We start from the raw sequence: 16,701 nt of genomic DNA on the forward strand, positions 1-16,701 counted from the left end.
ACTAAATTGTCCAAGACTGTGTTTGATATAACCTTGTGTACTGATGAACCTTGTGAACTGCCATTCCTGTCATGAATGTAACCAAAGTGTAAAACATGACGTTAAAATCCTAATAAACACACAAACAGACAGGCGCCACCGATCACCCAGCAGAGGTCGTTATTGCAGCAGTTTTGAGGAATCCTCTGTGGCAGTCCCATCCTCGGACGAGCCAGTCATTGTTCCTATAGGCCGGCTGGTAGAAGGGCTGAGATTTGAGCTTGCTAGATTAAGATGTTTGGTTGATTTAAGTGGAATTAAACTAGAAAAAATGTCTAGAAATAATTAATAGTATTTATTAACCAATGATAATTGACTTTCAAAAAGGATTGTTGTTTATGAAACAAGTGACCAAAAACGTGATTATTTGTATATTAAAATAGTTTTAAGTTCCATCGATTCCAATTCCTGTCTTCTGTTTGACTCTTTAGGCTTCCTATTGGCTCAAGCATTAGTCCTGTAATTGTATCTGTCGTTAATTATATCTTGCTGGCCATCCTCCTCCTCTTTTACCTTCAACTCTTCCAAGCGTAATTGTCTTTTCAGTCAATTGGTGGTTCTGGTTTTCTTACAATGTGTTTAATATACAGTGTATCACAAAAGTGAGTACACCCCTCACATTTCTGCAAATATTTCATTATATCTTTTCATGGGACAACACTATAGACATGAAACTTGGATATAACTTAGAGTAGTCAGTGTACAGCTTGTATAGCAGTGTAGATTTACTGTCTTCTGAAAATAACTCAACACACAGCCATTAATGTCTAAATAGCTGGCAACATAAGTGAGTACACCCCACAGTGAACATGTCCAAATTGTGCCCATATGTGTCGTTGTCCCTCCCTGGTGTCATGTGTCAAGGTCCCAGGTGTAAATGGGGAGCAGGGCTGTTAAATTTGGTGTTTTGGGTACAATTATCTCATACTGGCCACTGGATATTCAACATGGCACCTCATGGCAAAGAACTCTCTGAGGATGTGAGAAATAGAATTGTTGCTCTCCACAAAGATGGCCTGGGCTATAAGAAGATTGCTAACACCCTGAAACTGAGCTACAGCATGGTGGCCAAGGTCATACAGCGGTTTTCCAGGACAGGTTCCACTCGGAACAGGCTTCGCCAGGGTCGACCAAAGAAGTTGAGTCCACGTGTTCGGCGTCATATCCAGAGGTTGGCTTTAAAAAATAGACACATGAGTGCTGCCAGCATTGCTGCAGAGGTTGAAGACGTGGGAGGTCAGCCTGTCAGTGCTCAGACCATACGCCGCACACTGCATCAACTCGGTCTGCATGGTCGTCATCCCAGAAGGAAGCTGACGCACAAGAAAGCCAGCAAACAGTTTGCTGAAAACAAGCAGTCCAAGAACATGGATAACTGGAATGCCCTGTGGTCTGACGAGACCAAGATAAACTTGTTTGGCTCAGATGGTGTCCAGCATGTGTGGCGGCGCCCTGGTGAGAAGTACCAAGACAACTGTATCTTGCCTACAGTCAAGCATGGTGGTGGTAGCATCATGGTCTTGGGCTGCATGAGTGTTGCTGGCACTGGGGAGCTGCAGTTCATTGAGGGAAACATGAATTTCAACATGTACTGTGACATTCTGAAACAGAGCATGATCCCCTCCCTTCGAAAACTGGGCCTCATGGCAGTTTTCCAACAGGATAACGACCCCAAACACAACCTCCAAGATGACAACTGCCTTGCTGAGGAAGCTGAAGGTAAAGGTGATGGACTAAACCCAATTGAGCACCTGTGGCGCATCCTCAAGTGGAAGGTGGAGGAGTTCAAGGTGTCTAACATCCACCAGCTCCGTGATGTCATCATGGAGGAGTGGAAGAGGATTCCAGTAGCAACCTGTGCAGCTCTGGTGAATTCCATGCCCAGGAGGGTTAAGGCAGTGCTGGATAATAATGGTGGTCACACAAAATATTGACACTTTGGGCACAATTTGGACATGTTCACTGTGGGGTGTACTCACTTATGTTGCCAGCCATTTAGACATTAATGGCTGTGTGTTGAGTTATTTTCAGAAGACAGTAAATCTACACTGCTATACAAGCTGTACACTGACTACTCTAAGTTATATCCAAGTTTCATGTCTATAGTGTTGTCCCATGAAAAGATATAATGAAATATTTGCAGAAATGTGAGGGGTGTACTCACTTTTGTGATACACTGTATATAGCTTGATTAACAGTGGTGTTATTCTCACCAGATGTGCCACGTACATTTGGTACTGGTTTTTATTTTAGTATGTATTTTTTTATGTAATTTTATGCAATGTAACAACCTATCATACCAGTGGATCCTCCGGGCTAAACACACATCCGTCACCTCTGTAGAATCCGTTTTGCCCTACCACACACTTGAGAAATATCCACATGTAGAGAGCAAGTTAACACACGTACTGCCTTTGTTTCTGTGCTGTCACCACGTCCTCCGTTTCATGGGAAAGCTGCCTGAAGGCCCGATGGTGAAGAGTGCAAGTTCAAAGCCTTATCATGCGCCGAGCGTCTTTTCATCATGTATTAGAAACAAGCGTCTCCTTTAATCCTCCAATAATCTCTCCAGGAGAACTGCTCTGATAAGCAGCGCCACCCACTACTTCTCAGCCCGCTTTTTTGGGGCACCCACCCGTCGAAGGGCGCGTGAAGGTGAGGCGCCGTCAGTTCCTTCACCTCACTCGCTCTCCTGCTCGCATTCTGATCATTTGTTTACTGTTTATTCTATCACACCAGTTTATCTACATCTGCCAGACGGGTGTCTCAGAGAGTCACCCCTCAGTGCCCAAGCTTTTTGCTAAAAGTGATGCATGAATACCTTCAATTATAGTCTCTCTCAATTATCTGCTCAGTGATCGAGAGGGAAAGCAAGTTGGGCTGCATCCAGTTCGGAATTGAGATCATATTTTTGAGGCTTTTTGATGGGAGTATATAAGATCAATCTCTGATCAACTGTGAACGCTTAGGTTTCTTACAGGAAACTTCTGATTGCTAGTCCAGTATCTTAATCACTAAGCTACAACATGTTTATCATGTTCAACAACGGTACATGACTGCTACAGCTTACACTTCCTGGGGTTCACACATACAGCACCTATGCTATGAAATAGTACAGTGGGCTTGAACCCTAAAAAATATGAACTTACCATCTGCACCATCAGCCAAGGTTCAACATGTCATAATTATGTTCAATAATGTCTTTTTTTTTTTTTTTTTTCTTTTTCTACCTTTTAGAATCAAGATATAGTAATATAATAGAATATGTAAAATACTGTAAACTCCTTTTATGCTTTAATTGGTGAACACCTGTAATGCCTTTCCAAAATTTTCACATTTATTGGCTTATTTAACATCACACAATCATTTAAAATCAATGCATTTTAATCAGGTGTGTCTAAATAAAGACATATAAAAGCAGAGTCATATGAAAACAGGCTCATATTTAGTTAAATGGAGAGAAATCAAAACAGCATTGCGTCTAGTGATTCCAGGGAAACCGGGATATCATGACCCTGACCAGGATAACGGTGGTAAAACATGACAAAGAAATAAAACGTGCCTTGATCCCATTCATATTTCAGCCTATGAACCGTCTCTGAATTAGTTCGTCTTTGCTGTCATTCACTACCAGCTGGATGTTCTCAAGGTGTATTATCAGAGGTAGATCACTCCTGAGTCAACTACACTGGAAGAGGTTTAATAAGGGCCTAAACATTTGGAGAAATAAAATGAAAGATGAATGTAGGAGGAGTGACCCATCTGTCTGGTAGTTGATGACCTGACCTGGTATGACAGACTGAGAGAAAGTGAGACACAGACAGACAGAGAGATGAGAGAACAGAAAACCTCTGAACCACATCTCCGGCAGCTCAGCCGCCCTCTTTCCAAGAGTGTTTCAGTTTCTGCTACGTTATCTCGTCCTATTTTAAGTATCACCATTTTTTACATGTCATTTGCATGTAGCTGGTCATTTTTGTTTTCTTGGTCAGATCAGAGATCACTTCTGTGACTGTATATTTGCGAGTGCATTTGTTTGTATTTAACACACGCAGATGCGGGACAGTGAAAGTAACAGGGAAAAGGGAGATCTGGGAGTGAGAGAGAGGCGGATGAGAGAAGCTTTCTGATTATAATCTTCCTTCCTTTTCTTCTCTGTATTTTTGGAGGATTCACACACTGACCTCTTTGTTTGGGACAGTGTGCACCCTTCTCCACCTCCCCCCTGCTGGGAAAGAAACCATTTCCTGAGGAGGAGTGATCGAGAGAGGGGCAGAAAGAGGGGTAGGAACTAGAGAGGGAGAGTTCAGGGTGAGAGAATGAAGGGGGGGGGTGAGGGGGGGGGGGGGTGAGGAGAGATACCGGTTCGAAAGTAGATAGGAGATGGAGACAAAGAGTGAGTCGGTGCATGAAAGAGGACTATAGACAGATGAGGAGTGGATCAAATAAAGAGATAAAACACCAAAGAATAAGAAGATGAAGAGAGAAACAAAAAGGACAATAACTAGGGTCTTTTTAATTTTTAGGACATGGCCGACTTTGATTTTTGTGTTCTTTAGTCTAGAAGTGAGGTCTACAAATCATAAGATACACCTGCATTTAATTGTAAACCTGTATTAAATGTTATCTAAATTAAAATGCCACAAACAAAAAAAAGAGATTTATTTTAAAGTAAAATATAAGAAATGGTTATTTTAGTACTTTAGTACTTTAGTAAAGCTATAGGTCGAATCATCTCTTCTACCAGCAGGCTGGGCGCCTGTATGGTTAATGATTGGCTTTTCCGAGGATGGGAGTGCCAGACGAAATTGTTCATAACTGCTGGAATTACGACCTCTGCTGGCTGTTTGATGACACTTTCACAGAGATGAGAATAACAGAGATCGACATGTGACTCTGCATGCGCAATACAGATCTCCATATGAAGCGATCTTGTGCAGTGTGGAGCTGGGCAGCAGTAGAGGAAACAAAATGTGATCGGGTGACCGTATGTGTCTGTCTTGTAAAGCACTGGTGACCTGTCTGAGCTGTTTCCTGCCTTTTGCCCAGTGAATCAGACCCACTGTGACCCTGACCAGGATACTACAATAGACAATGAATAAATGTAGAGTTCTTGTGTTACTTTCGGAACATGAGCAGTTTAGCTAGGTAATAATAAGAGTAGCAAGCTAATAGCTTACAGTAGCTATCTAATAAGAGTAGCAAGGTAAAAGTAACAGTAGGTACCAGATAACAGTAGCAAGCTTATAGCTAACCATAGACAGTTACAGTAGCTACCTAATATTTAACAGGAGCTGCCTAATAATAACAGTAGCTTGCTGAAATACATTACTGTTAAATATTAGGTAGCTACTTTTAAATATTAGGTAGCTTCTGTTATTATTAGGTAGCTACTTGTATTATTAACTAGTTACTGTTATTAGCTAGCTACTTTTAAATATTAGGTACCTTCTGTTAAATATTAGGTAGCTACTGTTAAATATTAGGTAGCTACTGTTATTACTAGCTAGCTACTGTTATTATTAGGTACCTACTGTTATTACTAGCTAGCTACTGTTATTACTAGGTACCTACTTTTATTATTAGCTAGCTACTGTTAAATATTAGGTACCTACTGTTATTACTAGCTAGCTACTGTTATTATTAGGTACCTACTGTTATTACTAGCTAGCTACTGTTATTACAAGGTACCTACTTTTATTATTAGCTAGCTACTGTTAAATATTAGGTACCTACTGTTATTACTAGCTAGCTACTGTTATTATTAGGTACCTACTTTTATTATTAGCTAGCTACTGTTATTATTAGCTAGCTACTGTTATTATTAGCTAGCTACTGTTATTATTAGGTACATACTGTTATTATTAGCTAGCTACTGTTATTATTAGCTAGCTACTGTTATTATTAGCTAGCTACTGTTATTATTAGGTAGCTACTGTTATTACTAGCTAGCTACTGTTATTATTAGGTACCTACTGTTATTACTAGCTAGCTACTGTTATTATTAGCTAGCTACTGTTATTAGCTACTGTTAAATCAGCTCAGAATCATTTACAGTAAACTTTTATGCGTGTGTAAGGCTATTTTTGTGAATGATAAGAGAGTAGGTGCTGTGTGTTGTGTGTGTTAGGCTGGCTAAGCATATTTGATGTGCATATTAGATTGATGTTGGTATTAGAGTTTGTATGTGTGTGTGTGTGTGTGTGTGTACACGTTTGGAATGGGCATTTTTATTTTCCTGATGATGTAGGAGCATGTATGTATGTGTGTGTGTGTGTGCGTGTATGTGTGTGTGTCAGAGCTGCTGCTTAATATTAGAGCAAATAATTAGATTGGCTATCGTCTGGGTAGCAGCATGGCAGGAATCAGGCAGATTAAAGCCTGGCCGCTGGAATTAATATTCATGAGGGACCGGGACTCAGACGAGGAGCTTAGACTGTACCTCAAAGACATGCATTGAGGAGCTTAGAGCCGAGCTCTCAAAGGGCCCTGGCCCCGAAGAGATTGGGGTGGAAAAAAGGAAGCAACCTTGAGAGAGATTACCAGTCGAGGAGGTAAATGGCTGAAGATAAACTCATCTCCATCCTCTATCATACTTTCTTCTCGGGCACCGGGGCATTTTGCACTTTTGCCATCCACACTGAATAGTAGCTGACTTGAAATAGTCGATTTCCTGCTTTCTAGGAAAAGTACTGGAGGGTTTTTATTACTACTTGATTTTTTTAGGCATCTGCAAAATTAATGTACAGATCGGTAACGAATGAAAATCAGTAGAGAAAATCATGACGTGCAGTGTTCATGGGCAGTGGTCGCCTTGTTAGAACATGCAAGTTGCTTCTGTTGGTCATCTGACCAAGGCCCTTGACCCTTAGTTTCTAGGGTCAAAATTGCAAGTACCTTTAGATAGAAGAGTCTGCTAAATGCTGTAATTGTGAATGTAAATGCACATGTACAATCCCACAAAAGGGATTCAGCTGGCATGATTTGGGTCCACTTGTCTTCTAAGAAGTATGAAAATGCCTACATTTTACAGATATATGCAGTGTTCCAGCTTTTTACCCTGTTAACCATGTATTAAAGGTTTCAGACTAATGCAACTTCCAATGCAACTTGTAACCAATAAACCACCGTCACATGTTGATGGTTAACCAATAACCAACAAAGCTCACAGCATCCCATCAAAATATTAAATACATCACTAATACACACATGCTTTAATGATAAACAGTGTAACATAGTATACATGGCATAAATAAAATAGAAAAAAAAAAAAAACCCAACACCAAAAATACTTGGTGCAATCTGGTCCCACTGTGGTTTAAAGGATGTAACATAAACCCTCCACAAGGGGGCGTTTGTGTACAAGTTCAGTTCATGTTTATGTGTCTATTAAAATTAATTAATTTAATTATTATTATTTTTCTCCGCGACCCATTTTTTTGGCTCGCGACCCACCCAAAATTGTAAAACAATAAGGTAAACACAGTGAGAAAAAACCACAGCTTTCATGTAGGTTTTACACAGACAGCACCAGGTTTCCGTGGACCTGCTTGCTTGATCTCTGCCTTCTCTCAGTGTATCAGTATGTAATACATCAGGTACTGCACTCCTATCTTCTTTCTGGAAACATGCCAGTGGATGGACTGGCTGGTTTAAATTGCTGCACCTGTGTGTAAGTGAGTTGATTCGTAAGTAAGCACCTGTCTAGGGTGCATCTCGTTCTTGCACCTAATATAAAGCACCTCATATACATACTCTTGATTTAGGGATTTACAAACTATATGGATAAAAGTATCCTTTCCAAGCCCATGGACTTGATTGGTAAGTGATGTGGTGTGGTGTGTATAAAAAGTCAAAGCCATTTTTTTTGTTTGATGAGACCCTAATTCATCAACATTCCAATTCATTCCACTTTTATTAATTTAAGTAAAGGACTCGCAATGGTAAAAACACACGCTGGAACCAGAGCTGGGCCACATGAACAACGATTGGCCTGTTGTTCAGATAGGGGTGGGATTAAGCCGGATAGGGACTCTCTCATAAGTAATGCAATTATGACCTCTGCTGGCTGATTGATGGCGCCTGCACAGAGATGTGGAGAGAGTGCTGTCAGGGTGTGTCTCTCTGTACACAGTGCTGAGCTGCACTGCACTCATCGAAGTGTAGGTGACAAGATGCATACGGCATGCTGCCCACGTGTCAGAGGGGGCGTGGGTTAGCTTCGTTCTCCTAAATCAGAGCGGGGATCGGCATTGGTGGAGAGGAAGCATGACGCAATCGGGCAATTGGAGGCCTTTAAAGGGAGAAAAAGGGAAGAAAAATGCATAAACAAAATATATAAATAAAAAAAGGACTCAGAACCTCTTTACCAAACTCGTCATGCCTTTATGGACCTGGCTGCGCAGTCATGCTGGAACAGAAAAAGGGCCTTCCCCATACTGTTGCCACAAACAACAGTGATACAGTGAACGCTGATAAAACAACGGAACTCATTAATTAGGATTGTTCACATATATTTGGTGACAACGTGTACATGTGCAGTATTATTGAATTATATCCATGGTAAATAAATCAGTTACGGTCAATAAGCATATTAAGTTTGAGAACAGTTTGAGATCATGAGGTACTAAGTCTGTCCAGTACTACTCTAAATCTACTTTACACCGTTGTGTATTGGGCTCAAGTAGTCCTGGAGTGTACATCAGCATGGTCAGTAAGACCGTCTCTATTAAACTGCTTTTTTTTGTTTGGTCCGGATCATTTTTAAATGGTATTCATTGACATTTCTGAGATACTGGTTAAGGCAATGACTTGTTAGCACTCTCAACTCTCGAGCTATTAAATGTTAACTGAACAATGTGTGTATGAGAAAGCGAGTTGTGAATGAACGTGTTTAATCAGTGTTCAGGTGTGTTCAGGTGTGTTCAGGTGTGTTCATGCGTGTTCGGTCCTACGGGGTGGCTGAGCACGCTGCCCTCTCCTATTGTGCGGCCCAAAGTCGAGTCGTGTTAAATGAGTCTGAAACAAATTAGCAGAAGCACGCAGCACTTATGGCACAGACGGCTCCGGCATTGGGTTTCAAATTAAAACAAAAGGAGCCCTATCTCCTTATCAGCACTAGTTCTCCGTGAAATACAATCCGGACCATATCTTCAGGCAAGAACAGACAGATTTAGAAAGAAACCCTTCAGCTGTCCTCCGTGGCTACCCGTCTCATCTCACTGCCCTGACGCTTGGTGCCTTTTATCCTCTGCTTTTCTGCTGAAGAGATGTCTTTTACAGTCTCTAGTCTTTAAAGTTTTGCTGGGATGACAGGAGTTTGTGGGTCGTTGACTTTCCTGGGGCAGCTGAATGTGTGGATCAGTGAGCTTGTTGCATCACTGGCTCTGAGGAACTGCTGCCACCTAGTGGAATAGACTGGTCATCACCGTGAGACTTACTCTGATGATTGATGAATTTCTCACATTAAAGCAGGTGTTACACATGATGTGGTGAATCACAGCTCCCACTATTATACAGTTTATAAGTTTACGGACACCAAATCATCTATGTATTATGTGGATGATTTACTCATTCTGCATTACAGAACTGTGGTATTCATGTAATGCAGAGTTGTGTCACCAACACATTTTGTTAATTGTTTATTCTAACTGAATTACTCTTTGCATTTTAAGATTAGTTTTACATGAGGGTCTAGGAAAGCTCTTTATTCCAGAAGCATCTCGGAAGAAGATTTTTTATCACTGATTTTAATATAGTGGCTACAGCAACTGGAAAGATTACATTGTCCTTTACTAATAATGAGTTCTTTGAAACCAGAAAAGAAGACAACAATTAAGCAACAGTCAAGTGGATTTGTTTTTAATATTTCTGGTGGTTTTATTGTTTTCAAGAAGAAAATGTATTGTAGATAATGATGATAATAATAATAATAATAGTAATAATGATAAGAGCAGAAGTAGTAGATTACTAGTAGTAATACTAATGATGATGTAATAATAATAATAATAATAATAATAATAATAATAATAATGGTTGTAGTAATAATGATAATGTAATAATAATAATAATTATAGTTATAATGGTTGTAGTAATAATGATAATGTAATAATAATAATAGTAGTAGTAGAAATAATAATAACAATAGTGGTAATAGCAGTAATGGTAATAATAATGATAATAATATTAGAAATAATAATAGTAATAATGGTAGCAATAATAATAGTAATAATAATAATAATAGAAATAATAATAGTAAAATGGTAATAATAATAATAAAAGTAATAAGGGTACCAGTAATGTAATAATAATAATGAGATAATAGTAATAATGGTAATAATAATAATAATAGAAATAATAATAGTAATAATGGTAACAATAATAGTAATAATGGTAATAATAATAATAATAATAATAAATAATAAATTAATAGTAGTTATGTAACTAGTAGTAGTGGTAATAATAATAACACTAGTTGTTGTAGTACTACTAGTAATAGTAATATACAGTTACTGGCAAATTTTAGGAAGACGTACACTTGCTGCTTTATAGGATCCAGTCAACCAGTTAAGTTGTTTAGTTCAGTTATACATTAAACATCAGAACAGAAAAAAGTTACTCTTGTAGATCAGAGAAATACCGTGTAGATTTATTGTAGAACCAGATTGATGGAAACTAACAGGAAGGCCGACCATGGTGAGCAGAAAAGCATTTCAGAATCCACAACATGAATCATAGACACATGTTTAACATAAACTCTCAAAATCTTGACCCTTGTCTGTGTGGTTTTATACATTGTATTGAATGTAGTATTCATGAAGGAATGACTTAATTAATTAATTTCTTTCGGCCGCTTGTTTAATTCGGCTGTTTTTATGTCAGATGCATAATAACCAAAAGTAGCCATGAGTGTATATTAACATAAGCCCATGATCATGACAGACTGGTGGATCTTTTGCAGAGCTCAGAACAAAAGACAGTTGTGTTGATTAGACTAGGTGTGTTTATCCCAATATTTTGGAATACCACTTGGTTTACCATTTGTTTGGGCACACACACACACACGTTTGTTCTTAAGTCAGGTCAGACAATGAATTGAAGTCAATTGGAACTACCTGTCTCGACATGTCTCCTTTTTGTCCTGCTCAGCCACTCTCTCAGGGGTCATTTCCTTCATTTATTGTCATTGATTTCTTCCTTTTTGTCACCATTGGTCTTGCCAATTGCTGTTCCCCCAAGTCGCTTTGCAGTTGTCCCTGTAAGGTCTGACCCTGAATGGATTTTTAGGCTGTACTAAGTTTAAAACTAAGCAAATTACTCTGTAATAATACAGCAAATTTTCAGTATAACAGAATTATAAGGTAAAGATATAAGAAATGATTCAGATTAGGAGTCATTCTTTCTCTAAATGCATGCGTATATTTTGTTTCTATTCAGAGCCCGGTGCTGAGTCTGATGTGTGAGGATCCGGACTGCTGGTTTCCCAGAATTCCTGTGACCCCCTGTTCTTCAGAAGCAAACTGCACCATTTACAGTCAAGGTACAAAGTAGCATTCAATCATCATGAGTGACTTAGGAATCAAACATTATTAGGTTACAATATATGACCAACAGTATGTGGATACCTGATAGCTTTCCAAAAGATTGTGAAGGGATTCTGTGGGAATTTGTGCCTGTGCAGTTAAAAATGCATTTGTGAAGTCAGTGGGTGTGTTCAAAAACCTAGCGAGCTGCCTTGCTGTCTTACTGTCTACATAGTCCGCTATCTAAGTAGAGAAGATTCTAATAAGTCATCGATTTAAAGTTATTCGAACGCACTACTTAGACAGAGATTACATTGTTTTTTGCTTACTAAGCTAACACAGTTAGCATCATGTCATTAAAACCAATGGGATAAAGTGGCACAACACGCTAGCATGTCAACTAACATCTTCCTCTGTGTACCAAAAACGGTTAAATTGTCCCTGACAAGCCCGAACTTGCAAATAAATACACTTGTACATGTTTATACAAATTAAAAATCAATGCTAATTTATTTACATTTGAAAATAAGTTAGTTTTTTGCCCCGCATCGTCCACCATATTTGTTATATTTGTTATATCCTCACTCGTTCTCCGCTTAAAATAGTGTTGAAATTTTAAGATACCTTAGTAGGAAGCATATTAGGGCATCTAGGATTTTGAACAGCCTCCTTCTCGGGAGCGCGCATAGGATGACGTAAAATGCTGTCTGTGTAGAGAGCTCACTAGGTTTTCGAACACACCTAATAATTTACTAATGTTTGACAAGTAGGCCTGGCTTGTAATCGAATCGTACTTAAGACTGGGTGACCACATACTTTTAGGCCACATTTAGGCCTAGATTGTAAAAGAGATACAAATTTTAGACGTGTAGTGTCCACATATTGCAAAATCTAGCTCAATTTCACTCAAAAACCTTAAAAATAATCAAGCTTTTGGCCCAGTTGGAGCAGTTCATTTCTCTACAGCACGATAGTCTTTTAAATTACTTTGAGCTTCAACACCTCAGCTTGTTTTGCCCTTTGTTTCACACAGCTCGTGTATCCTAGTGACGACTGTGACTCTCGAGGGCAACTCAATAGTTGAGTCGTTGCGTTTGAGTTTAGTTTAATTTGCTGGAGTATGACGCATCCTTTGTTTTGCGCTGAACACTAACAAGCGTGGTCTGTGTGACAGAGATGTTCTCAAGTCACAGAATCCGAGTCAGAAGTCACGAGTCTGTAGACTAAAATCATTAAGCACTGCTTACCTTAGCTTCTGTTCTTCCAGATGTTATTACATTTATAACCGCGTGTCCCATTAGGAATATAATCCGTTATTTTGTAAATGTGCTTATAATTAAAAACGTCCAAACTTTTCCCGGTTGTGAAGTAAAACATGAACTCGTTAGAAAGCCAATCAAGCGTTTCTTTGACACATCATCTGTGTGACGCTGCAAACTGAATAAATGCAAATAACAGCATTTCTTACTAAAAATTAAAATCGGAAGGTCTGATTGGTTTAGAAAGCGATCTTTCAACCATTAGCGCCAATTCTGTAGGAGCGTTCCATTCACACCAGCTGTTCCTGCGAAGTGCACTACGTAGGGTATTCCACCATTTTAAGTGAGATTCCAATCCAAAGGAGGGAGTAGGGAGTGACGCTTCATCACTACGCTGGAAGATGGCTGGAACATTTACCCATTGCGTGTGTTGCGGGTTACGACTGCCGGAGCGTTATTAGAGAGCAGAAAATGACATGATGAGAATGATGTCGGATCATATATATTTTGCAAGTCATGAGTCGAATCCGAGTCATTTGAAACAAGTCCGAATCGAGTCTGAAGTAAGTGTGCGTCGCAGACTCGAGTCCCCATCTCTGCTGTGTGATTTATATGTACTTCAGTCATAACTAAACTCAGCTTGACAGGAACCCCAGCTTGCTTTAGTTTTTGGATCCACATTGGCCTCACCAGAATTATTTACTCTCAGTGTCATGTTTTTGAAGGCTCTTGGACAGGTAATTGCTGACTGAGAGGTTCTGGCCTCATAACAGATGGTAAATTAGGATATTCAACAGCATGTTTGGATTTTCATGCTAAATCATTTATATTTATTAGGCAGAAGCAGAAATCTGCTCTTTTTGGTTGCTGGGAATGTTGGGTTCTCTCCAAAGCATAGGAATACCAAAAGGCATTGCTCATGTTGTGAGAAGCATGAGAAACCATATCACACAACAGATATGGGGGGTTGGGAGGGGTGCACCTTTAATCCTGCTTATACACTTTTTACAACTAAATTAATGCTCATAGCATTTTAATGAGCGGTCTGAAAGGATGACACTGCACCAGAGATGTTTACACATAAGGTTCTAGCCTTCAACTTATGGGAAGGGTGGCATGGTGGCTCAGTGAGTAGCACTGTCGCCTCACAGCAAGAAGGTCCTGTGTTCAATTCCTAGTTTGCATGTTCTTCCTGTGTCTGCGTGGGTTTCCTCCGGCAGCTCTGGTTTCCTCCCACAGTCCAAAGTAAAATAAAGTATAAAGTAAGTATAAAGTAAACCTAAAGTAAAAATTATCATTGTGTTTGCAGGTGATGCTGTGTACTGCAGGCTCACTCGAGACCTCTGTAGTGGCGACGCTTTAGTGGCCACCCTGTCCTCGACCAACGCTGAGCAAACGGCCACAACTCAGACTCTCAATACACAGGTGAAGGAGGAGCCCGCCTACCCAGGAGCCGGTCTACTGTCTGAGATCCAGCTTCTCCCACAGCAGGCTGGCATGGCTGCCATTTTGGCAACTGCTGTTGTTAACAGTGAGTCAGTATTATCTTACTTGTGTGTGTGGTGTGAATCATTTCAGTATTCAATGGTGATGCTTCTCTGATATGAACTGGATATACTTAATTGCCCCTTGGTGTGAGTGGCCTGGCATCCTGGTAGGCTTTATTCTCACCTTGTACTCACCTTGTTTCCACAACCCAAACCCATGGACTCTGATAAAATAGTAAAAAAATATAAAAAGAGACATGGTTTCATTCATTCGAGTCACCAAGTGGCACCAGTGGATGGCAGTATTGTTTCAACAGAGACTGTTCAGCCCAAACTTCAACTCTTCAGACCCAGTCTTTCGTTTGAGAGTAGATCTCTCTCTCTCTTTACCTTTTCATTTTTGAAGGTGTTGGAGTGGACACGTCCATGCTGTGATAAGTGCATGATTCATTGCAGTGAATCAAGTTAATATCATCAGCCTTATTCCACAGTTCCTGTTGCACTGGCCATGTTGTGAAGCAACATGTAATTATGGAGCGCACGGATCATTATTAAATATCACTGTTCAGCATGCCCTGACACTAGATCAACATGATTACACACACACACACACACACACACACACATCTCAGGTCTGTTGCCTGGGAGATATATAACGTATGTCTGTATATGTACAGTCCAGGTGACAAGGTGCTTTGTCTAAAATTATTGCCCGCTTATTAAACTGCATCAGTATTTGTGGATTTAATGTGTGTATTTTATTTAGGCTAGTGGTTCACCTGTTATACACTTTTATCATAGATTCCAATTTCCTTACAGCTGAATTGACTGTTTTTTGGGGCTTTGTATAATCCAGCTTTATTTATTTCCTATTATTGGCTAAATGACCACACCGGTACATTTCATTTATTATTTATTATTGACAATGTATTCTTTGTCCTTTAAAAGGACGAACCAGCTTTTTAAGCCGCTATATCGCCTGAAATCGAATAAAAAATGAAGTTAACCACAAAACAACTAGCTATTACGAACAGTTAGTCATCCTGTGTAATTATACTACAGCTGATATTGTTCACAACAGCTGATATGTTGGGTCAAAAGCAGGGTCACATCTGCTCCCATTATAGTCACGAAACACAGCAGAATATCAGCCACAGTACAGCTATGATTTGCATGTGATCAAATGAGAAAGCATGACAATGGAGAGAGTCTATTTTTCTCCATTTTCACTCATACACTCCAACTAACACAATTACAGTTAGCAAGATGAGCCCTAGATCTGTTGTGTAAATACAGGTATGGTTCCAATTGTAAAATCTGGAACTACTGTTTTCCCACATCCTGTAGTAAAGCTACAAAAGGTGAGAGTGTGTTTTACAATATATTTTTACTTGCTTACCCAAAGTAAGTGGCACATGAGTCACTATCGGCTACAAAAGGTCATTCTTTTTCACTGTTTTTACCTTGGACCTGAAATGTTAACTGAATCAACTGCTAAATTAAATTAAATTGCTGGTTGAAAATAAGTGGGAAAAAATAGAACACGTTTTTCCAGTGTATTTGTGGGATTTTTCGATTCCCATAATGGTGGACTTTTCTGTGTGGAGTTGTTCTTTCCTCCGAGAGCTCCAGTTTCCTCCCACAGTCCAAAGAAGTGCAAGTGAGGTGAATTGGAGATACAAAATTGAACTGATGAATCTTGTGTAATGAGTAACTACCTGTCCTGTCATGAATGTAACCAAATGTAGAATGTATTAATTTTAAGGCTATGAAGAATTTTAATCTGGTGTCTTTGGATTAGGGCGGCACGGTGGCTCGGTGGGTAGCACTGTCGGCTTACAACAAGAAGGTCCTTGGTTCAATCCCCAGGCGGGGCGATCCGGGTCCTTTCTGTGTGGAGTTTGCATGTTCTCCCCATGTGTGCGTGGGTTTCCTCCGGGAGCTCCGGTTTCCTCCCACAGTCCAAAAACATGCAGTCAGGTTAACTGGAGACACTGAATTGCCCTATAGGTGAATGGGTGTAATTTGTTAATTAAGTGTAATGGTAATCAAAGCATGTAGAATAGCATTTACATTTTCAGCATTTAGCTGATGCTTTTATCCAAAGCGACTTACAGTTCTTACAATTCTGTATACAGTATGAGCAATTGAGGGTTAAGGGCCTTGCTCAGGGGCCCATCAGTGATAACCTGGCAGGAGTGAGGCTTGAACCTGCAATCTTCTAATCACTAGTCCAGTACCTTAATCACAGAGCTGCCGCTGTCCTATAGCCAATGAAGAGACAATGTGAAATAACATATGATATTTTTATGTATTCCTCTTATCACAATAATTGCAGTGTGATGGTGGTAAGGGTGGTTATGTGTGTTCAAGGTTCTTTTCTGGTTCAGAGTG

The 16,701-nt window shown here is 39.7% G+C and overlaps 1 protein-coding gene across 1 annotated transcript in view; it reads left to right on the forward strand.

Annotated features, from left to right (window-relative positions):
* Positions 1–16,701, forward strand: part of zfpm1 (zinc finger protein, FOG family member 1) — a 99,010-nt gene that overhangs the window by 77,295 nt on the left and 5,014 nt on the right. Inside the window, exons 5-6 of the mRNA XM_063004174.1 lie at positions 11,476–11,578; positions 14,130–14,351. Of these exons, the coding sequence (XP_062860244.1) occupies positions 11,476–11,578; positions 14,130–14,351 (325 nt within the window). The remainder of the gene's footprint in view (positions 1–11,475; positions 11,579–14,129; positions 14,352–16,701) is intronic.

This window comes from Trichomycterus rosablanca, chromosome 11 (genome assembly GCF_030014385.1).
Source record: "Trichomycterus rosablanca isolate fTriRos1 chromosome 11, fTriRos1.hap1, whole genome shotgun sequence".
NCBI classification, from domain to species: domain Eukaryota; kingdom Metazoa; phylum Chordata; class Actinopteri; order Siluriformes; family Trichomycteridae; genus Trichomycterus; species Trichomycterus rosablanca.